The sequence below is a fragment of the Rhea americana genome, unplaced genomic scaffold (genome assembly GCF_003343005.1).
Source record: "Rhea americana isolate MKP2758 unplaced genomic scaffold, rheAme1 scaffold_100, whole genome shotgun sequence".
Classification (NCBI taxonomy): domain Eukaryota; kingdom Metazoa; phylum Chordata; class Aves; order Rheiformes; family Rheidae; genus Rhea; species Rhea americana.
This window is the reverse complement of record NW_028185040.1, coordinates 3064657-3088735: the sequence shown is the minus strand read 5'-3', so window position 1 is coordinate 3088735 and position 24079 is coordinate 3064657. Positions and strand designations below refer to the sequence as shown.

At 35.4% G+C, this 24079-nt stretch overlaps 2 protein-coding genes across 8 annotated transcripts in view; both read right to left on the bottom strand.

The window, feature by feature from the left end:
- UBP1 (upstream binding protein 1) overlaps positions 1-3955 on the bottom strand; it is a 60845-nt gene extending 56890 nt beyond the window's left edge. Inside the window, exon 1 of the mRNA XM_085304271.1 lies at positions 3425-3955. Coding sequence (XP_085160397.1) covers positions 3425-3504 — 80 coding nt within the window. The 5' untranslated portion in view covers positions 3505-3955. The remainder of the gene's footprint in view (positions 1-3424) is intronic.
- An 86-nt stretch (positions 3956-4041) lies between these two features.
- Positions 4042-24079, bottom strand: part of CLASP2 (cytoplasmic linker associated protein 2) — a 142341-nt gene continuing 122303 nt past the window's right edge. For all 7 annotated transcript variants that reach the window (XM_085304197.1, XM_085304235.1, XM_085304204.1 and 4 more), the window contains 10 exons: positions 22358-22501; positions 18199-18342; positions 17634-17740; positions 16652-16805; positions 15838-16066; positions 10832-11025; positions 9827-9955; positions 6711-6917; positions 5514-5630; positions 4042-4373 (listed from right to left, as the gene is read on the bottom strand). In XM_085304197.1, coding sequence (XP_085160323.1) covers positions 4287-4373; positions 5514-5630; positions 6711-6917; positions 9827-9955; positions 10832-11025; positions 15838-16066; positions 16652-16805; positions 17634-17740; positions 18199-18342; positions 22358-22501 — 1512 coding nt within the window. In that variant the 3' untranslated portion in view covers positions 4042-4286. The remainder of the gene's footprint in view (positions 4374-5513; positions 5631-6710; positions 6918-9826; positions 9956-10831; positions 11026-15837; positions 16067-16651; positions 16806-17633; positions 17741-18198; positions 18343-22357; positions 22502-24079) is intronic.

The window sequence follows — 24079 nt, the reverse complement described above, 5'->3', positions numbered from 1 at the left end:
GGGTTGGGTCTCGACCAGATGAAGGCTGCTCACACAAGCCCTGCCACAGACAGAGATGAACAGGTGAGGCAGTATCTAACCAGTCTATCTGGCTTTGGAGAACATCCACCTATTGCCTAACTTAAATCTATACCTTTCATTTTCTTGGTGTAAATCCCCCTTAGACAGGCTCTACCTTTGACTCCAGCTTGACATACAGTCAACAGAAGTGTTACTCATTTCAGTATGAGTTCAGAGAGGCACAAAGATTTGCGTTTGTGGACAACAGCAAGATCTAGGAAAGGAAGCACACTAAAATGGATGACCTATGAAACTTCTGTACCTGTGAGAGAGTCCAGTTGCCTTTTTATCTACTACCAACTTTAAGAAGTMCAGACACCAGTTACAAGTAATATCATTTTTCTGTACCAAGAGGGTAGCTATGTTGGTTTTTTTCCACTGCASTGTATTTTCCATGTTTCTCTATCAAGCATTATTTCCAGTTATTCTCCCATAAAACATGCCTCATTTCACGTTCATTTTAAATGGAATTAAGCCTGCAATTGCAAAACTGATCCGTTTACTGTTTTAATGGGGGAAAAAACATCAGTTTTCATCCTGACAATCTTCCTGGTCCTGCCCATTATCCCCATCTTATTTATGTTTATTGTAGTCTATATTTTTGTTTGCTAAGTTCCAACCCAGCATAGTGAATGTTACCACAACAAACTGAACCATTCTCACTAGCCTTCAGCATTACAAGGATTAACTGTATCATAATGCAACAGATTTATTCCTCAATATTTTCTCTTTCATGCTCATTTTCAACAGAAAATTATTATATATTCAGAATTCAAATTCTTTATTGAAAATTAAATTGTAAACAGTTTGGGCCTACAGGCTTACTACACGGATATACTCAAACACTTAACCATTGATAGAAGCTCAGATAATATGAGTCCGTTCCAGGGTACAAACGTTCTTTACCCTGGGACTCAGCCCACAAATAATAAGTGCAGCTCAGCTAGTTCCAGTCTTTCTCTGTGAAAACAAACAAGCAGCCAAACTCAGGAAAGTGTATGTGATCAGCCCTCCTTTCAATTTAAGCTTACTTTTCCAACTGCCTATCTAAGACTTCAGCTGAACATGCCATGTTACTCAAAATTCTTTCAAGCAAATGACATTTAAGTCCCCTGTGTATTTCCTGCCTTATTCTGCAGGCAGCTTTTCTTTCCTTCTTCCTCTCCCCCTTCTTTTAAGCCCCAAACCCAACCTTTTCTGAATCACATTTTGGTACTCAAATCATTGCAACAGTGACTTAATCTTTACAGAATATTAGAAAGAACAGAAAGAAATCCTTACTGAAAAAGAACAGTAACTTAAAATTTATCCAATTTTTTTCTAGATCTTTATGCTAATCCATTAGAGAAAGCTCCTCCAGCATGAACATAASGCATGACTAATCATAACTCCAATTTAATTAAGCTAATGTCTACTTATATTATAGGAAACGAAGGCACAAGTATTACAGTGAATCTGATACCTTGCTGCAGTGGAAAGCATTTTGTTGCTAGTTCTTACATTCCGATGGCTTGATTGAATATAAAGCAGATTTTATCCATGCATAGCAGCCTCACCTTTGTTAGAAACAAAAGTAGTGATTGCATAATTTAAAGATTTATCTAAATACTTAAAGATGATTTGGAAGCATAGAGTTAAGCCATTTAAAGATGATATGAAAGCAGATAAAATTCTTATAAACATCTTCCCTCCCTGTACCTGGAACAAAAACTTTCAATCTTGTGTGGGATAGAAAGCTCTCTCTCTGACCAACTTTTACAGTGTTTTTTCCCTTTTTGTTTACACATAAGGGAAAAAGAGTACATTTGGCCAGAAGATATGAAGTAAGATCTTCAAAGGCAAATAGCAAAGTCATCTTGAAATGATCCTTTGAAAGTATTACCTGTAGAAAAAGCAGGATTAACATACAAGCCTATTAGAATGTGTATGATTTTAAGTCAGGAAGCCTGCCTAAATGAAGGAAATCTGGTGATCATAAACATTTCCAAAAAACATTTTCTGTCTTTGAAACATTGTTCAGACACACGAAACATGAAGATTCTTTAGCTTTTTTTAAACCAATGCTGTATCAATGACATTTATATATTTATAGCATGTGATCAAATAAAACAGAAAACCAGAATGTATACATTGCTAATTTCTTTTTTTTAAGTAATGTTATGTACATTTTATTGCCAGTATATGCACAATGGTAAGCATAGAACTATAAATACACAATGTAATTAAACAGTAGAAAACAACAAGAATGTTACACATAACAAAGGAAAGAAAGAGGAGATACTATTTTCCTGATATAGCTGTTAAAAAGGGCTAGCGACAAGTTATGACAGTCTTGTTTTAAGTCTTTACATATATTTCTACAACTTTTCCTCCAATAGAATAAATCTCTGCAATGGCATTGTTTCTTTAACAACCATATCTCCACTTTTTCTATCAGATTCACTTCAGACTAAAGTGAAAACAACCTTTCATGTAACTACAAGCATCTGGCTTCATTTTTATTCAGTTTTGTTTTCAGGGTACCTAGCAAGTAAAGTGTGTAAGTAGTTTCTTAGGATATTTGGCTGCATGTTGAAGAATAGAGTTTAGAATATACATTTAGTGATACTTCTGGGGGAAAAAAAAGAATTTCTATAGATAGTTCTTCCATTGGGTGCTATAGGCAGCAGCTCATTCAAAAATTAGTCACTCTGAAGAGGTAGAGAGAATTTTAGCCTAGCATAGATCATCATCCTTGGCACCGCTTATTTCTCTCTTATCAGGATACACTTTCTATAACTAGACAGTTTATCACAGTCGAAGAAAAAAAAAGCCAGGGGAGAAAAAAAGAAAAAGTTCCACCATTCCTAGGAAGGGTCTGTTTCATCCCAGTTCTCAGTTAATTGTTGCTTATATAAAATAAAACAAAATAAAACAAAACACTCCCCNTTAGGGACACATTTACTTGATTTTTGTTCTCTCTTTCCATTATCAAGTTCATAAATACAAAGAACCATTATTCACAATAAACTAACTTTTTCAAATATGGAAAAACAAACCCTGGAAACATTTCCACGCTTTAATCCAGATGGGTCTCGAGGATGCTATTCAAGAAAACCATGCAAGTAGTTTGGTGCAGCTTTCCCAACTCATCCAAAATATGTACTTTTTAAATTAAAAGGTGGCAAGATCCATAGCATTTGTGACTATTCTCCCTCCCTCCCATTTAAATTCAATGCAGAAAACCTTGGTGCTTTTAGGTAGGTAACGGTAAGTTGTTTTCTGCACTGTTGTCATAAAATCCCATGTGAGTTACAATACAAGACTACTGGTTCCAGCAATTAGGTTGAGAGGAAACATTCTAGTGATAAAGATAAATACATACTGAGCATGCTTGGGCAGAGCACTCCATTCTGAAGCATCCTGCTTGAAGAACGAAAGGTGACATGGATGATTCACATCCATCAAGTGACCATTAACTCTGCTGCTAAAAGGCAGACTGCCACGCTATCACCAGTTCGGCAATGCTACCCTGAAAGGGCTGTCTTCCACATTAGGAGGTACTAGTTGTACTAGTCCTCTACTGTTCACACTAAATTCTTATTTATGCAACAAACATACAACCAATGAACAATATCACTTTTACAGAACTGGATCAATCCAGCTTTTTTTTATAGGCATATTTCTCAGTCTCCAGAATATCCCAAACAAGCTGTAAATAAGATGAACCACCAATACAGTGACTGAGTCTCACTGCAGTTCAGACTAGTCCTGTCTTGTTTCACATCACTTCTTGTTTCTAGCAAAAGGACATGATACTCAAACAAAATAGCAATTAAAACATAATGTTATCTGCAGCTGAATGAAAGCAACAGAATTTATATTTTAACATCTGAAGCTTAAAGCATACCTGTTTAATTAGCATTAAAAAAATTTATTACATTAACACTGGCAAAAGTTAATGGGAAGACACAGAGGATTGTGAACAGGAAAACTAATGGATTAGATTTTTTTTAATTTTATTTCGTTTTGATCAACTGATGTTAATACTGTTTTTTCTTGGATTTGGAATAACTCTATTGCAACAGTCACATGCAGGCTGAGGACAGCCATTGGTTAAAGAAAAAACAAAAAAGAAAAAAAAAACAGGAAAAAAAAAGTTCCAAAATCGTGTGTAAGAATTTTCCTTTCACTGAAGAGGGTCTTGCTCCCTCTTTAGGGGACCTGGTTCACTCTTGTCAGCTTCATTAGCTTTGTCCAGATACATCTGCTGTTGCATCCCCTGGTGCAGAGCCTGTTTGTGCACGTTTAATGTAAAGGTTCAATAATTTCATCTGAAAATTTAAGCCAGAAATTCACTTGGTTAGTATTCACAAACTGTATAGGCTACAGTAAAGAGTTCAACTAAAGGAATGATACCTTGAAGGGGATCATTAAACCATTTTTTTCCCCAAAAAAAGAAAAATTAGATTTTATGCAGTTGATTCAAAGGTAACATATTTGCCAATGAAAACCTCAAACACAACAACATTTGTCACAAGGAGAAACTGACCGAGCTTCACTAAAGATGTCAAATAAAAAAAAATCTCTGGTAGCTGGATTAGGATAGATTATTCTCCAAAATTACAATGCCATTCTGAATAAGATACTGTTGAGGTTTTAAGTCTCTAATTATCAGAGCTGATTTTTTTTAAAAAACTTACTAAACCTCCCAGTACTGTCTAGAATCACATTCAACATAATCATTGCCTTTTTTTTTTTTAAGATGCAATTGTCTTAGAATAAAGATGTACAAAATTAATTGTCCTATTCTATTCCAAGGACAAATGGATTTGCAATTAAAATACAGCTGTTTGCACAGGAGAAAAAAAATCCCACATAGTATGCAAAAGATGTTAAAAAAAACTATGCATTTCCTGAATTGATTTTTTTCAGAAAAGTAGTAATGAAAAGGACTGATAAAAGCAAAAGAATAGTAACAAGAACAGATAAAACTGTTGTATGCAACATCTGCGTATTATATTTATTCCTTTTCAACATGTAATTGCATGAAAAAACAATGAGAAATAAGGAAAGGAAAAAGCCAGGCTTAGTACATCCATTATCATTACTTAATACTAAAAGTCTGACAGTGAATGCAAGCATATTTAAAATATTAAAAATATACATACGYATACATTTACAGTTTTTGGCCTCTGATAATATGCAACTACATCTACTGTAAGGTAACAAGAAATACGATATAATATAGTATTTCTTTTAATGCTAAAGTTCATGCACTTCTGTAAGTACTGGAAAATGAATGGATGTTTTGAATCTTTTAGGCTAAAGTTACAYTGATCCTCTGTCTGAGGATTTCAGCAGCCTTGATATTTGTATTCAAACATATAATTTTATGAGATTTGCAATCAAAATGCAAATGCATACATGCAATTACGGACCAAGATATTTTTTATATGATATATTTTACTTACTTTACTGCCAGTGAGTTGACTGAGATGTGGTTTTAGTTCATCACCAATTACTGCATGAATGGCTACAAGGCAGAAAACACATGCCTTACGAACACTGCTCTCTGAATTATCATAACCCTAGAAAGCAATAAAATTAACATTAATAGCTTATCAGTTAATGATTAAAAGCCTCAAAGCTATTTACTTATCCTTATGATAAATACATTAAAATCTACAGTAAATGAATGCTAAGGTAGCCCAATGAAGCATTCCAACAGCAAAAAAATCCCAAGCAAATACAGGGCATGCMCTTAAAATGAATTCTGCTTGTGAATCACTGTTGACAGTCACTTTCCAGATTGAAAATAAAACCAGTATGTTCCTGTCCATAAGTTACACYGTGAAAGCAGAGCTGCCATCATGCTCTACATTGACACACAGTAGTGGAGAACATACAAGAAACAGTTCTATGTTGTAACGGTATTTAAAGCAGAAGACCATAAATTTAGAGCTTCTATATTCTGAAGAAAGTATTGGCTTAACAGGCAAAGATTCTTTTCCTAACTCCCACTTTAAGACTTTTATTTCTATTGCTCTCTTCCTTGTTGTTCACTCCTGGCTTTCTCCCCCATTCCTCGCCTCCTCATAAGCCTGCCCCAAAGACCCCTGCCCCACTTCAGCCTTCTTACAGACGTGCAATGAGCCTGCACCCACTGAAGACAGAACATATGCAGAATTCAGCAGTCAAACCCTGAAAAGTCTCCATCAATCATGTGCAGATTGATGTATCTTAGCTCTTGATAAAGGGAAAGAAACTTCCAATTTTTTAAATTAAATTTCCCCTGGTCTTTCCTCTTGTTTCCACAAAATGCCAAAAAACCCCTAGAAGTAGACACACATAGAACATAGACAATTTCAGACTAAATGATTAGAACTTAGAAAAGTTAAAAGCAACAGAAAACTATCTTATAACTAGAAGTATCTACCAAGCTACAGCTAGTTTTTTATTTATTTTTTTTTACCTAGATCTCCTTTTGATTCCTTACAACAGTTACTATTTAGTTATCTGACAATTAAAGATACTGTTCCCAATATCTGAATTATTTTGGCTCAAAGTAGCAATCACCTATCAGACGAATAAATCCTTTATGAGAGCCAAGTGATATTATTTCAAAATATTCCTCATAATTCTGACATACATTATGTTCCATGTTTTACCTGTATGAGACCTGGCACAATCTCAGGCAAAAGCTGAGTAAGAGTTTCTTTAGATACTCTCTCTATGACTTTTGTCTGCATTTTGATTGCAGCCAGATTAATGGGGTAATCTGCAGTTTGGATAATTGGACAGAGAACTTTGATGCACTGATCAGGGCTAATGGAAGTGGCCAGCATGGAAGCAGCTTCTTCGGCAGATCTCACCACCTGTTGAAAGAGTACATAAAGACATGGAAAAATGAATTACAAGACAGAATTGCTATGGTCGCTGTTCTGTCAGTAATAGTTTTGAGGAAAAAAAAATTATGGTTCCATATTATCTTAATGGATCTATAATACTTCGAAATGCCTGAATTCAAGAGGCTTTTTGAAAATCTACACRTAAGATACAACTGTTGGACATAATGCTTTTCTAGAAGCAAAGCTCTTTTCAATATTCTATGACTAATAATATGTACTGAGCAATACAGATAGCAGCACTCTCCAAATCTTCCTGACAATGACCATTGCATCAAATCTGAAATCTCTCTATTCTGCAACAACCTTCAAGTACTGGAAGTTTCACCAGCTTTCTAAATCTAATTTCTTATGTTACTATTCACTATTACTCATTAGGTCTTTGATCATTGAAAAGGCATGTTTTCATGTTCATTTCAAAAACTGTTCAATTACACGCCTAAATTGCTACTTCGAGCAGTTAGTCCAGCTGTTCCACCTGCCTTTAAGTTGGAAAAACTATTATGACAGAGTTCTTTAAGCCTGCAGAATATAACAAAGCAAGAGTAATTAGGTAGGAAGTCAAAAGGTACAGAAGCCCAAGATACAGCACAGGTACAATGGACAAAACTCATATCTGATCTTAGTGTTTGTGCAGCTGTGGCATTTGCCAGTTGACAAACAGCTGAATCAACAATGTATCAGGGAATTCTGCTTTGGAACTGCTCAGAATCAGTATTCACCCCCATCCTTTCTGGGCAAGAAATGAGCATGCCAAGACATTTGTTCTCTTACCATTGTGCTCAGTGGGTGCTGAAAGAGAAAGCTGAAGGGAAAGAACTTCCTAAACTGTCTCTCTCCATCCTTGTCCCTTTTATTTCACTCATACATAGCAAAGTGAGAGAAGAAGCAGGGAAACAGATGGGAGAAAACCCTGCCATAAATACAGTATATGAAAAAGATCAGAGGAAGGAGGGGAATGAATATCAGAAAAGTGAGAGAAGCTACTGGTAGGGTTGTCATCAATGCTACAGAGTCTAGTTGGACACCTGTGGCTAGTGGTGTCCCCTAGGGCTCAGTCCTGGGTCCTATCCTGTTCAACTTTTTCATCAATGACCTGGATGAGGGGACAGAGTGCCTCCTCAGCAAGTTTGCTGATGATACCAAGCTGGGAGGAGTGGCTGACACGCCCAAGGGCTGTGCTGCCATTCAGAGAGACCTGGACAGGCTGGAGAGTTGGGCAGAGAGGAACCTCAGGAAGTTCAACAAGGGCAAGTGCAGGTCCTGCATCTAGGGAAAAATAACCCTAGGCACCAGGACAAGCTGGGGGCTGACCTGCTGGAAAGCAGCTCTGTAGAGAAGGACTTGGGAGTGCTGGTGGACAACAAGCTATGAGCCAGCAATGTGCCCTTGTGGCCAGGAAGGCCAACGGTCTCCTGGGCTGCATTAGGAAGACTGTTGCCAGCAGGTCAAGGGAGGTGATCCTGCCACTCTACTCAGCCCTGGGGAGGCCTCATCTTGAGTACTGCGTCCAGTTCTGAGCTCCCCAGTACAGAAACATGGAGCTACTGGAGAGAGTCCAGCRTAGGGCTACAAAGATCATCAGAGGGCTGGAGCATCTGCCCTATGACGAATGGCTGTGACAGCTGGGCCTCTTCAGCCTGGAGAAGACAAGACTGGAGCRGATCTTACCAACGTGTATAAATATGCGAAGGGAGGATGTCAAGGGGATGGCGCCAAACTCTTTTCAGTAGTGCTCAGCAACAGGACAAGAGGCAACAGGCACAAACTGAACCCCAGGAAGTTGTGCCTGAATATGAGGAAGAACTTCTTTACTCTGAGGGTGACAGAGCCCTGGAACAGGCTGCTCTCAGAGGCTGTGGAGTCTCCTTCTCTGTAGAAATTCAAAAACCACCTGGACACAATCCTGTCTAACATGCTATAGGTGACCCTGATTGAGCAGGGGGTTGGATTAGATGATCTCCAGAGGTACCTTCCAAACCAAACCATTCTGCGTGTGTGTGATTCTGTGTATGGGAAGAACTGCAGTAAAACTTCAAGAACTGCAACTTCACAGTAAGTTCCACAAAGAGTACACATCCTTGAATTGGGTGCAGGGGCAGGAGAGGATATATCTGTCCACTATTAAAACTAGATTTTCTGTGTAACATCGGTGATACTTATGTGAACCACTTAGTATCTAGGTAGTTACTATATTCATGTTTCTAATATGTACCAATACATTATGCTTTGCCATGCATGTGTGCACCACACAAAGTAAGTATTTCTGAGTAAGATTACAGCTACAGTTCAACTACTTCATGTCTTTTGCTTCTGAATTCCCTCACTATTCTTGGCCCACAACCAACTCTTCTCTTTCATATCTTCCTGCATTCTCTCAACCAACAACATTCAAAGTCATGCTCTTTAACAGCGCAGAGCTGGMTAAAAGTGGAAAGGGCTGATATTTCTCTGCTATATTCCATCCCTTCTCTCCACCATGCACCTTAATGAAATCCCAGAACTTGTTTTAGAGCTCCAAGATACAAACAACTGGCTTAAGATGTCATACATCTTAAAAGGAGGAAGGAGGAAAAAACCTCCTTCCAGTTGCTCCCTGATGTGCTATAATGACGTAACTGGGTACTGCTCTATATCCTTTTCAGACACCAAGACTTTTTTTTTAGGGTGATGTAAATCATCTCAGGGCTTAAAAAACTGCAGGTTTTTTCTCCTCTTACATACCTTTATTAACAAATAACGCTCAAATACTTGATTATTAAACAAATTACTTCCTTAGTAAGATCCAATTGACTTCTCAAACACTTTCTAGACATAACAAAACTGTTTCATTCTGAAATATTCTGTCATAACTTTAAGCAGAATAAATAATTACTAACCTCCTTATGAGGATCTTTATGGGCTTCTAATGTCTTCATGATTGTGAGCTCTGCATAATTTTTAAATCTTGCTGGCTGGTTTCTTAGAATTTCCCTTAGAACTTTCAATGCCAAAGCTCTGATTGCATGCTAAAAATTAAATATTTAAAATAAATGAGTTACGTATCTTTAGATAGACATACTTTATCTAATTTGTTAGGCTGTCGGAGAAGTCTTTGATAATAGAAAAATATTAATTAGGCTATGCTCTAGCTGTAAATTCAGTATGAACCAATTGTAACAAATACAGCTGGGAGAAAAAAAAAAAAAAAAAAAGTAGTCTTCACTGGCTCACCCGGCTTTCTTTCTGCAATTAATTCAGGTACTGTATCATAAACATGTCAAACTACTCAAAGTTATCTATGTTACCCAGAAGTTGCAGTTGCATACAATTTTACCCAAGTAAGGATTATTAAAACCTTTAGCATCATTACACATTACTATTCTTCAAAAGATGTTGAGAATTTTTTCAGAGCAAAAAAGAGGTATTAGTATCATTTTGAATGTAATTTGAAAATGACAACTCTTATAGCATATATGTACATTGAACTCGAAAGATCTTTCCAATTATCATTACTGAATTTTAGAAACCTCTAATTTTTCAAATGTTTTCCCCATACACGATGTTTTGATATTTCAAGTCTAGWAGGGCTATAAAGAGATAAGTTCTGTATCCCAGTGAAAAATATTTTTTTTGTAATTTATCACATGGGAATCAACAAGTAAGACTGAAGAAGGTAAGTATTAGGGATACTCTTTTCATATCTGAGGCATTCAGGCTTCATGAAATTTTCACTTTGCACTTGTCAATTGCCATAAGAAGGATTTTGTTTTTCAAGACTAAGTTAGACTTGTGCTCCCCTCCTACAAGCTCTATCCTGCCCCCTCCTACCCATACAAACTTCAAAGATGCTGAAAAAAACTTGTACTTTGTTAATGTTCTTAATTGGAATAATCTGAATTTACCTCTCTGTCTCCAAGTGTTTCAAGCAGTARAAGTAGTATTGTTTTGAAATGTTCATCCCAAACACCAAAAGACTGTTCTTGAGTTAATTTCATGAGCTCATATAGGGCAGCTTTTCTTTCTTCAACTCTCTCATTATGGTTCGATAATTCTTTCAGTAACTCTGCAACCAGATCAGAATGGTCCATGGGAGGCTCTAATAAAAAGGAATATACAAAAAAATTCTTAATTTGTGAAAATAAATATGAGCATCCTCTGTGCAAATCAAAGATACTTTCTAGGATGGCCAGCCTTAAAATCTCCCTGCTTTTATTTTTCCTCAAATTTATCTGAGAAAATTWCTACTTGACTAACACATTTTCAGGACAGCCAACATTACTGAGCAAGCTTACAATCACTACCCTACACAGAGACACTGAGAACAAACAAAAAAAATCCCTAAGATAAACTGATATAAATTTTACTCTTCCAATACTTTGATGATAAGTTCTGTGAAACCTTTTAAATCTGATCTATACCTGAAGTATATGACCCTACAATCCACGAAGAGATCTGTGTTTTCTCCTTTAAGATGACAGGCTTCCTTAGAATTTTGTAAGCCTTGTTTCCACAGTTGTATCCAGACTTTTAACATAAAAGGCATAAGTATCACAAGAGAGGAGTTTGGTATAAAACAGCTGAAGTTGAAGCAAACCAAAGCCAGTTAAGCCCTTCCACAGAATGACTGTTATCCTGGTAACAGTCATTTCAGGACAGCTCTGGAGGTGTTTTTTTTTTTTTTTTAAATATATATATATATATTTAATATATATATATATATTAAATATATATATATATATATATATATATATATATATATATATAGTTTCATCTATAGAGAGGGTTCAGTGACGATGAAACAGGCATCAGCAACAAGACTCTATTTGTAAACACTGGGCTGCAAACAAGGAGATCTCTAAACTCTCATGCTTAAAACTGGTCTTAAAGAAAATGAAATACCACGTTGTTGTCTTTATTCCATCACCTAGACCATTTCAACCTTTAAGAAAGAAAAACATTTAGCTTCCACCTTTGCACTGAAACTTTTGGATAAATTAAAAACACAGAAAGAAGAAAAAGGTTGAAAGTTTTGAAAACAATTTTGTTTCAGAGGGCAAACATAATAATAAGACCCAAATGTTCCTATATTTGCATCTTTTCCTAAAATAGTTTCCTTTTACCAACACACAAGAAATATTTTCCATAACAAATTTATGAGGTCATATATTGAGAAACCCAGCCCTTGAACATCATTATATCTAATACTGTAAATTATAAATGCTATGACAAAGCAGAAACTAATAAAATCTGAATTCAGAAGCTTTTACTACCTCTGGAAAATACCTACCACATAGTATCTTAAGAATAAAAAACAAAAAACAAACAAACAAACAAACAAAACCACYACTGTTTGTGTACCCAGTGTTTCTATTTGCATTCTGTTTTGGATGAATACACAAACATCTGAAAGTAGAAACATTTTTTTCTGCAAGCACTTCTAATGCCTCTATATTAATGCATGCTTTTCAAATTTTCTAAATGGATCATTAATGTTTGCCTAAAGGATAGACTGAAATTGCATTCTGCAACTGCATTATGCGAGTTATTAATTAATACAGATGAGCAGAATAGACAACCCATTTTAAAGAAAATCGATCATTACTTTTATTACCACAACTATTACACTAGTACTACCAGCCTGTGAGGACTGCAACTATAGAGAATCCTATTTTGAAGAGTATGACAGAACAGACAATGCAATATGACACAATAGACAGAATATGGAGAACATATAGAATCTGTAAATGAAATCAATTTAAGAGCAGCTGCAAATATTCTGGAGAAGAGGACAAGAATTCAAAAGAATCTTGATAAGTTTGAGGAATGGTCTGAAATAAAAAAGATGAAAGTCAGTAATGACAAGTGTAAGGCAAGACAGAAGCAGAAATCTTAAGTCCAGATACAAAGTGTCATTTAAAGAGGAAGACATCTGGAAACCACAATCTATGGAAAAAAGCTGAAAGAAAGGAGTTTGCTGAGAGAAGAATACTCATTTTCATTCAGAGGCTGTGGACTGCTTTCAATGAGTCTGAAAAATGACTTAAACAGGCATGTTCCCTTACGCTTCATATAAAGGGCATCTCCACTGGAAAAAGGTGGTGGTGGCTGCAAGACTTAGGCTGCTACTACAAAAAYCCTTTTATTGTTTAGTGAGGCAAAACACCCAAATAGCCACTTCAGGTATATTGTGGTATCTCCTCCACTGGAGATTTTTAACCATTAGACAAATGTCTGCAGAACACATTTTCATGCCTCAGTGCTGCTGKCTGGATTAAATAACCAGCTACAGTGTTCCCATCTAGGGCTGTATTTCCATGTCCTTCTGCCAGTAACAGATGAGAAGATAGCTGGGGAGTCCAGTACAAACAGGACTTCTGGCCAAGCTCCTAAACTGCAGACATGAAAGTAATGGCAAAATGCCCTCCTGCAATCCACCTTTACTTTACCTTTTTTTCAATACTGCCACTCACTCTAGGAAGGCCGGTGACTCCAGAGCAGTCAAGGCAGCACTCCTCTCAGCCCTAACGTATATATTAATTCTACTAGCCCCTAAGCTCAGCTGTGACAGGCTATACAGTGTTCAGGAGCCCTTAGTCCATCAGGTTTATGGGAAAAGTATGCAATTCCTTAGTAAGAAAGTGTATACACGAAGTGTTTTGCCAAAGGTATCTTTTTTCACACCAAGTTTTTCAAAATTATCCCAGCTRAAGTTCTAAAACTAATACAATGATTACAGAATATACACAGTATGAGTGAATACAAGAACAAAAATATTTTGTTAAAATCCATTAAAGGGGAGACCTAAATAATACATTGTACTACTACTCTTGTCAGCACAARTCACTACCGGATTAGGAAACTTCACTGCAGCCACATTTGAGYTTTTATTAAAATCAGAGCACCCTGGCAGAGCATAGATTTTTTAGTATTCTGTGCAATTCGGCGAACAAACAAATAAAAACAAAAGCCTTACTCTAAGCACACACATATTCTTAAGTAAGAATGTTTGATAAGCCTATGACAGAACTAGAAAATAGGTTTGCTGTCTCTGTCAATAATTACTGTTACCTTAATCTAAACTGGAACTTTTAAGAGACTGAGGGCCACAGAACGTACACAGTTAAGAGTTGTACACAGAAGCTTTGCTAAATATTTAAAAATCCAAGCTAACTTTGGTACGAAGAAAGAAAATCCAAGATTTTCAGACAACAGCAGTTAGCAGTCAATAATGTACACAAACATTGTGTAAATATAAACTGACTATAAATTAAGAAATTACAGATTTTAAACACTTGTGAGACATGAGAATATCAGAATGCGATTCATAACCAAATCTTAACAAAGCTTATAGACCTTTTTTTTTTTAAAAAAAAATCAAATTACATTTTGGTGTTTCTTCATGAAAATGTTCACATTTCAAAGGAAAAATTTCTCTTATGCATAACTGCTGTTATATTAATGGCTCTCAAAAACAGCTCCAAAAGTAAATAAAAAGAATGAATGAATTGAATGTTGAATAAGTGATAATTATCTGACAACACCTACTTTGCTGGAAAAAAAATAGTGTATTTGACTGTGTGTAAAAGTTATTTCCCTGAAAGTCTGATTTGTTAAATAAGTTCTATCAGTTGATTTAACACAATATCAAAAAATGGCATGTTGTCAGAATGTACAGAGAGAGTTATCCCATTTAACAATAGCATCATTGTAATCCAGAATCTGACAACCTACTGGTGCTGTATATGTACAATAAGGGTATTTAATTATTGATATTCACATTATATTATCTATAGAGGTTCCCCCCCAACCAAGTCCTTTAAAAAAAGATAATTAGTCATATACTTCTTCACTAAGCAGAAGAGGAAATGAATTACRAAGAGAAATGCACTTTTATTTGGATTTGGTTTTAATCTAATGTAAACCTAAAACCAACTGATAGCAACTTTTCTGATATGAGTGTTCTTAAAAAATAAAGCTAAAAACATACATTTTYTTCTCATTAAGATACCATTAATCTCACTTTGAATAGAATTACTAAATATTGATATCTGAATAAAACGCAATGCCAGAAAATAGCTTTGTTTCTCAAAACTTTCTATAACACCTCATTGCTTAATGGYAGAGGAAAAAAMTGAAAAAGAAAAAAGGAAATCCATTTGCAATCACTAATAAGAACTTAGCTTAATTAAAAGTGGAGTTTAATCTATAACTGAATATGAAATATCAATTATGGATGAAATCATGAACACCAACTACTTTCCCAAAGCATCATTACTTAACCCCTCTGTCTAGTATTTAGTTATAAAATATTACCCAGAAATATACTAGGAAATATTAAAGAGAAGTTTTAGAAGCCTGCAAAACAACAACCCAAGTTTTACTTAGCCAAGAGGCTAAGTGAATCACCTTCCCGGTAAAGGCTGTTATTTTGAAAAGAATGTTTAGTCAATAGAAAATGCCAGTGTCCTGTTTCAAATACAAATATATTACTAACAAAATATTTAATCTTTCACCTAATTCCRAAACTGGTTTGATCTAGTTTTGTTTCTTTGGTATAAATTTTCTTTCTTTTTTTTTTTTTTTAACCTTCCCTCTTCAATCATACAGCAATCTGCTAAGTAAATTTAGATTGGCAATCCTGCTTTAGAATCTGCTATCAGAAGTATACTATATAGTTTAGTAATTAACTCATTTTTCTCCTCATCTCTACAATAATCAAGCAATCTCACAACATCACTCAGCACGAGTACTAGCAAACAAATTCATAATACACTATTTGCAACACTGGCACTGCCTCTTTCAAAGGCTTTTACATATACAGCCAATGATGAATTCAGAGACTGAGCTAAAATATGGAAAAAAAACTTCACCATTTTCCTTATAGCAAGGGATGCAATCTGAAGCTTACCATCAGGAAATTGCTCTGCATCATCATCAAACATGGCTTCTTTCAAAGCAGATTTATTAAATGAACTTATGCTATCTGAATAGTTGTATGGGTTATAATCTCGTGAACGYGGCGAAGAGTGGGGAGGCATTGTGTTTAGTAAAGATGTTTTGTTATCGAGAGCTGTTCGGCCTGTATCACTGACACCACTTCCTGCTCGCAAGTCCACTATTCCAGATGCACTGCAAATCTGCAGGTAAAGAAGTATCATACAAGCACATAAGAATATACTCTAGCTTTCAAGAAAGAGTACATAATCCAAAAAAACCAAAAGATGACAAACTAGAAACAGCTATCAATATTTTATCACAGAAGTTTGATGCCTGATGATTAAATAAAACCATGTTTTGGCAAGCTCAACACATCTGAAAGTCAAAGTTCCACAGACACGGAACTTTAACATAGTGCACGTAGCACACCGAAAAACCTGTAGGTTTTGTATGGAATGGACCAAAAGACTTTAGAAAAATATGTAATAAGGTATACGCCTCTCAACTGAAAACAGAGCCCCAGCTGATTTGCMAGATAATCTATTTAAAAGTTGCTAACATTTTAAATAAACCAATAGCTATTATTATTTGCAATTAGTATCTACATTTCCAAAGTGTGCTTTACTACAGATGTATTTTTCTAAAAGCTCTGAAGTGACTTAGGAGGGAGGTCCCATTTCAGAAGTCATAATACATAAGCCTAGTTAAAATGATGCTTTATATGTAGTAAATCAGTTTTTGCTTTGTTTGCTGATACCAAGATGCATCGAGTTTTCAGTACTCACCGAATCACCATCATCTTTTTTGGAATCTCGTTTCACAGGCTCATTCATATCTTCTTGACTACGGAAACTGAAATTCTGAATGGCTTCAGTGACTCCCCGAAGCGAACTGTAAATATCTTCAGAGTTCATATTTTCTGTGTCATAGTCAAATGCACTGTGGGACATGGACAGGACATCAGAATTAAGATGAATTTATTTTTTGACCTTCAACATTAACTTGGAACAACAGAGACTTAGGAAACATTAATGAAATTATTTTTCTTGAAACATTGTGAGGAAGACAGCTGGCTCTCCACATACTAAAGGCATGCCATATTAAGTACAGTATATTTTCTACCATTTAAGTATACTGCCAGTGACACAGAAAGCACTAGGACTGGCTAGTGAATGAAGAGCTGCCTTACGTAACACCATCTGCCTAAAGAATCAAAGTTGTTTAACAAACATGAAACAATTTGGAAATTGCACACTGTCCCCTCTTTCTAAAGAGTATCAAAGTAGTAAAATCATTTAAGTAGTTACCACATTAAAGTTTATTGCCAAAAATCAAAATTTATAAAATCCATTTAACYGGCAAAATTGGTAGCACAAGGTTAAGGACCAAAACATTTATGAACTTCCTCCTTCTTAGCCTCCCTAAAATCGAAGTATGGTTTGATGACCTAACTGAGYTACTCTAGTATTTGCTATAGACATAAATAGAACCTCCCTGCAAACATCCTTCCTTTCTCTTGCTATCCCACTTGCACCCCTACRTGTGCAGTCCTTTCCCACCTCAGGTCAGCTCTGGCGTTTGTGTGACCCTTTAGGGAGCCTAAACAGTTCAGTGTGCTGTCATTCTGTGGAGGTAGGGGGGTAATTTTTCAGTATCTGGCACCTTTCTATGAATTTCTCTCTATGCTTCTGCAGTTGAGGTTACAATTTTGGATAATATGTAATGAAGCCCTAGATGCAAAAAAGTTACACCACAGACTTATGTTACCTTGGTGACAAAGTGTTCTGTGATGTGTTGGTTGGGGAAGTGAGGGGACTTGACCAACTGGCTGGTGAGCGTGGAGTGGGTCTTGTTAAAGGGCTTCCCATGGATCCCTGGAGGAGGAGAAAACATGCTCTAATAAGACTTCAGCTTCAGTCTATTATTGTAGTTATTCTCCAATGCCCAGAAACATTTAAACAAGTTCTATTCAATTTCCAAGACTGGCTAACCAGTTACCAATAACTTCAATCAGGTATAACTTTGCAATGACTGAAGTACAAGATAAACTACTCTCAAATAGCACGTTCAAACTTAATAAGTCACTTGGAAGCAATGCACACTGAAAATATTAACCTTCAGAAGAAAACAGAGATGAGGGCATTCTACAAAGCKCAGTACTTGCTATTATTAAGACAGCATTCCACCTAGGATTGAGCCCCTTCCCATCCCCTTTTTCCTTCCTCTCACAAATAACTACTGCAATGGAGTTATGCTGCTAGGGTGTTCGCGGTGGGGACTATGACAGAAACTTTGGAAAGAATAATGAGAATAATGTCAAAGGTGCACATACCTGACCACTGTTGCCTGTGTTTCGCAGATGATTGTGGAGCAGCTTTGTGGCTCCATCCTGAAATGTTTTTGGTAAAGCACCTAACAGCATCGTAAACTCAGGTGTATTGAGTTCAAAAAGGGAAATCAGCACTGACTGTGCAGCCTACAGGAAGAGAATACAGACTGAAATTATTAATTTGACTTTCTGAAGTAGTTTTTAAATCAGCAAAAGATTCTACAGAGAGGGGGAATCACAAGAGGTGATAAAAATGTTTTTCAAACTTGAAGAACAAAGATGTTAGCAAATGTGAAAAAAAGGAATTTTTATTTGCTGATAAGCTGAAGTTCAAATACTGCTAACTCCAGGCACATATCAATGAACTTACTTTGTACAATCTTTCTAAAAAACAGGCTTCCACAAAAGTGCTCCTCAAACTCTTTTTCTCCCCTAGAAGCTCTGCTTACTAACTGATGTACTGAAGAAAGCAGTAAAATGACTTTTAGAGGATTTGGGAAGTTAGACAAAGTAATCTAAAAATAGATGAATTCCATAGCTAGAAGAACACACAAAGCAGGAACAAGCCTGCAGCTTCTTCTCCTGATTTTAGCAAGTGGCAAGACAGGTGACAGATAACCAGCCAGACCATTTTGAAAAGAAACAGTTGTCATTTTAGAAATAAAAAAAAAAAACACCAATTCACAACCCCAAAAACAAGAAAACAGACACCCAAATTTAGAATGAGATGATTTTGATTTTGAATTGTGATCACAGGAATTAATATAATTTATAACTCATCCTAYAGCCAAGCTAGTTAAACTTTTTTTCCAGTTTCCTTTATCTTTAAAAGACAGGCAAACATGAGGAAGAAAATAGCTGACTGTAACATATCCTAAAGATAATAACTGTTAAGTATTAAAGTTTATAGTCTACTGGATTGCACACACCCTCACATGCCAAACTTTAATACTTTATCTTCACCCTAAGGATGTTTTACAGTATCTTTTTTTGGTCTGACTGAAAAATGACACATTACTGCCAGAAGGAACACAGTAAGTTATGCAATGGTGGGCTTCCTGTTGGACTCCAGTTGGTAAAGGAATTTTGATTGAGTTGCTAACATTCATAAAATTTAACGAATATTCACTGGATACGATATCCATTACAATATTGTTAAATCCACTGGATTTAATGATAACCCACTGTTAGCATTGCTGTCAACACAGCAAAAAACCTACCACATAACGGAAGGCTAGAGATTRAGTTGTCTGAAAATGTTCAATAATTTCTTTTTAGTATGAAACTCTGACTCTTAAAATTAACCAACTGTGCAATTTCCATAAAAGCAGCTCACCATCAAGGTCCACCATGCACTGGAGAAAACCAGTGCCTAATGCTACAGAGAATGATAGGCAGCTTGTTTAAGGATCAAAATACTTCAAGCAAGTAGTTTAGAAAATTCTTYTAGACATTTATTTCCCTCCTTTTGCTTCCAGAGCAATGAACTGTAGCCTTTTTTAATTAACAGTTAAAAGCCAAGGTATGAGCATACATACCAGCASACATTTTAATACTAAGTTTAATGAAGAAAATACTAACACGTTAGATTGCTACAAATCATCTCTGCACACTGGCGATTGGCTCTTCTCTCAAAGGCTTATGCCCTCCTCTCTCTCATAGTCTTTTCTGTTCAAGCGAATACCCTGAATGCCCTCTATGTCCCTGCCTTCAAAGTTTCCCTCTTCCTTGCTTTTTATTATGGTCAATCTTTAAAAGAAATCAATCAAAAGCAAAACCCACAACTGAATGAAGGCTTGGAAGTCACCACTTTCCTTTTTCTTTCTTGTTGTCTGTCTCTCCATTCTGTCACACCTTGCCTGTTTAAGCTGCTTACAAAATAACAAAATAGAGAGTCGAGGGTCATATCAGGAAAGAGAATAATACCATCAGGTCTGCCCATAAGGAGGCTCCACCTATGGTATTAAAACTGAAGTTGACCCACACAGACCTAAGCAACTGCTTTTTTTTTTTTTTTTTTTTTTTTTTTTTTTTTTTTTTTTTAAGTATGTTAGAAAGAAAATAACATCTTAAAATACTCAGCATTATTTAGCTTCAAAATAAGCTCTCTCTCTGGAAATTCAAATTCAGTTCCTAAGTATCAGCTTTTCTGCAGCTAGCCACACTAGTTTGGTTTATGTTTGGTCACAGAGGGTTCCATCTTCAGAAGTCAACAGTAAGGGTTASAATTACTGGTTTGGGATTTTGTTCTAAGAAGAAATCTGAAGTCCTGAAACACAGAATTTTACCCTCCAGAAAGAAGTCTCATGTCACTGAACTAAACTAAGAATGCCCTATTTAAGGCCAATTAGGGAAAAAAGACTTTTCCTAATATTTAGTATTGGAARTGTCCTTACTGAAAAAAACATGCATCGTTTATACACAAATACAGCTGGCAAAAATTCTAAATTTAAAGAAGTTACACTAAAATGCTCTAAGTTTATTCAAATATAAAAGCTTGCTGAAAACATTTGTGATAGCATCTTCCAACCTCTTAGAGAGCAAATAATTTTGTATCAGAATAACTCTATTGACTATTCATTGGTGAAACTTTATTTTCAAGAGTTAAAGGCTTTTGGTAGTTAGCTAATTTTTGATAGTTAGTTACTGCTCTGTTATGCAAAGAAAAAATAAAACAAGAAAACTTCATATACGTAAGGTGTTCCAGATGATAAAACTCACTGGCAATTCTTTCCATGATTCAGTTACTTATTGACACAAAAATGCTTATTAGAGATATGAACCATCAGATAAGACAGTTTGCCACGTGTCTTGCTAGTAAAACTTTTCTGATTTATAAGATAGTGCTGCTTCAGTTCCCTTACTGTTTTATGGTTTTATATATGTCACTATAACATGGTAACTAGGCAAAACAAGTCTGTAATCACATTACTGCTTTTGTACACATCTAAGTCTTATTAGAAATGAAAATTTAAAAACCTCTAACAAACTATAGCAAATTATTAAATTCAAGATATGAAGAAGTGGTGAAAGTGATTTTTGTTGTTCTTTTCGTATCACATTTTGTGAGGTAACTCAAACTACAATTTGTATTAATTCTCTCCAACAAAAGGTCCTTCCTAAAGAAAGGAATTTTGGGGAGTCTTTTCATAAATAATGAAGCTGCCAAAATTCAAGCTGAACTGAATCTTGCAAAGGAAATCAAAACAAGCAATGGTTCCGACTCTTCTGCTGCAGAAATAGATCTGAAAAACGTATGAAAACGTTGGTTCTCTTTCATAGATGCTTCTACTTTATGAGCCATAAACTAAATACTTCTGATGTTTAAAAAGTGAGAACATGCCAATGGAAGCTCATTCCAGAAGAGAGCAACAAAAAAAATCACCATTTCATCAAACTGAAAATAAAACTGGAAGACCTTTGTTATCTGTATGTGAAAGGACTATTCATAATCTTTTTCTGAAGGATGCATTAGCACATTTCTCATGGTTCTTCTGTATCCCTAGCATACATGAATACCTCACAAACATTGATTTTTACTTCTCGAGAAGCCTGTATGAAAAGGAGTTTTGCAGTGGAACTGCAGCATTACAAGAACAATTCTTTGATACCATCCTATTAAAATATCAAGTTTCTTTTTGTGAGAAAGTCAACAGCTATCCAATGCTTTTGTTAAACACAAACAACAACAAAAAAATCCAACTGAGACTGAACTGTAAATTTGCTACCATACTCRCTATTCAGGTTATGAATGTGCAATTACCATTATAGAGACTGTTCAGTAAGTAATACTGAATCTGTATAGAAAATGCCAGCTGAAAACATTTTAATACCACATACACCAATAATATATAAATGTATTATGAAAATACAACCTTGATGGAGATTTTTAAGATGTGTTAATTATAATGTTTTAGTTAGTGTTTGAAAACATGTAAGTATTTTTTGGCAAAGTTTAACTTCTTCGATTTTGATACTTCAAAACAATRTATTATCTATGTTTGCAGAGAAGGATAAAAAAAGCATGTTTTGCTTATGAAAGTATAAGGTTTTWAAAGTTGTTTTTTCCCCATTTTTAACCAAGAAATATCAATAGCTCATTTAATTTGAAAAAAAATACCTGGAATTTGCTTCTATTGTAAACACACATTAACAAACCTACCTTCCTAACATCCGAGCTTTTAGGTTCTGTGGTCCAGGTGATGATCCGAGACACTGCTAACCTAGTTTCACTTGAATTTACAAAATCTCCTGGATCCATCTGTTGTGCAAGAGTCTCTATGTATTTAAGGATTGCAACTTTGACCTGCAAAGAGAGAGTCAGATGGACAATGAAAATGTTGCAAGAAGAATCATACTCACAAAACAGGATGCCCTTTCCCTAGAATAAAGAAGTTTCTTTTTTAAAAAAGAAACTAAATCAACAATTTATAATGCTTCTAGTAAGTTTTTTAGGAAATATAAAAGCTGACTCTCTAGAAAAAAGTTCTTATCAGCACTGGTATAAAAATTAAACAGTAMATCACTTCACAGATGAACATAATATTTTTAAGAAAGGAGGAGATTTTCCTACAAATTCATTAATGACATTCCAGATTTTACCGGTAGTAACTAAAGATACACAAATCATGGCATGTCCAGAAGTTCRTATTTAACAATCAAGTAGAAAATAAAAGTACTCATAATATTTCAAAATATTGAGAATTTTTAAGAACTGTTCAGAATTGAGATTTTTTTTCCAAGTAGTAAAATGGAAAATGAACATCATCAGACGAATAAACAATTCTTATTAGAATACTACACAGTTAGCACTCAGCACCCTTTAATGACAAAAATCAGAGTTCAGCATTAAGCATCTTTGGGGATAAGCCAAATAAATATGAAAAATGTTTGAAACAGAATTTCTACAGAAGACTTCGTAAAAGGGATCATATGCATACTTTTCCTTTGCAGCTATTTAGAAGATAAGAGTCATGCATTTATCAGGAGGGTGAAAAAGATGCTCTACTTCCTCATCCGAGTATCCTTTTCATATTCTGTAAGTTTGCACTACTCCTTATGCAAAACTACCATTTTATATATCCCACACTACAGCCTATCTCTAGGTTCCCCAAAATTGCATCACTGCACAGCACAAGAAGAAGGGTTGCTATACCCATGTCTCCCTTGAACATTCCCCTCCTCAATTCCTCATACCCTAGAGATAATTGTCATGTAAGTAATCAAAAAAAAAAAAAAAAAAAAAAGTAAATGCTTATTAAGGTAACCTGTTTAATTTTCAGCTCTTTGTTTCCATTACTAATAACACTGAATGAGAAATATCTATCAGGCATAGACCTACGTCCAGTACAACTATGAAAATTCTGGATACATTTGATCGTTCATGGCTTGCACTATAACCATTCTCAAAACTATTTAGATATTTCCCTTCGTCATCAAAACCTTTAAGCTATTAAAAGTTCAGCAAGATACACTAAGTGACACACACACACGCACACATTAGTGGCAGCTGACACACGTAGGTTARTACTTCATTTTCACAATGTCCATTAAAGCTCAACTTTTCCAAAGTTATACAACAACCAATTGCTAGAGATTGGTCTTATACAAACCAATATTGACATATGCAGTACAAAAATGCAGCTGAAAGTCTATTTGCTAGGTTCTTCATAGAATGAACGGAAAAACCCACCAAAAAAAAAAAAACCTAGGACAACATAGTTTTCCAAATACAAAGTAATAAAGTAACACTTCTTGGTAACCAACSAAAACTGCACGTTGTTCCTTCCTTCTGCATGGGAAACGAGACATCACATTACGATGCACTGCTACATATTACTGGTAACGCTTTAAATGCGCTTATTGAGACACCTTGGAAAATACT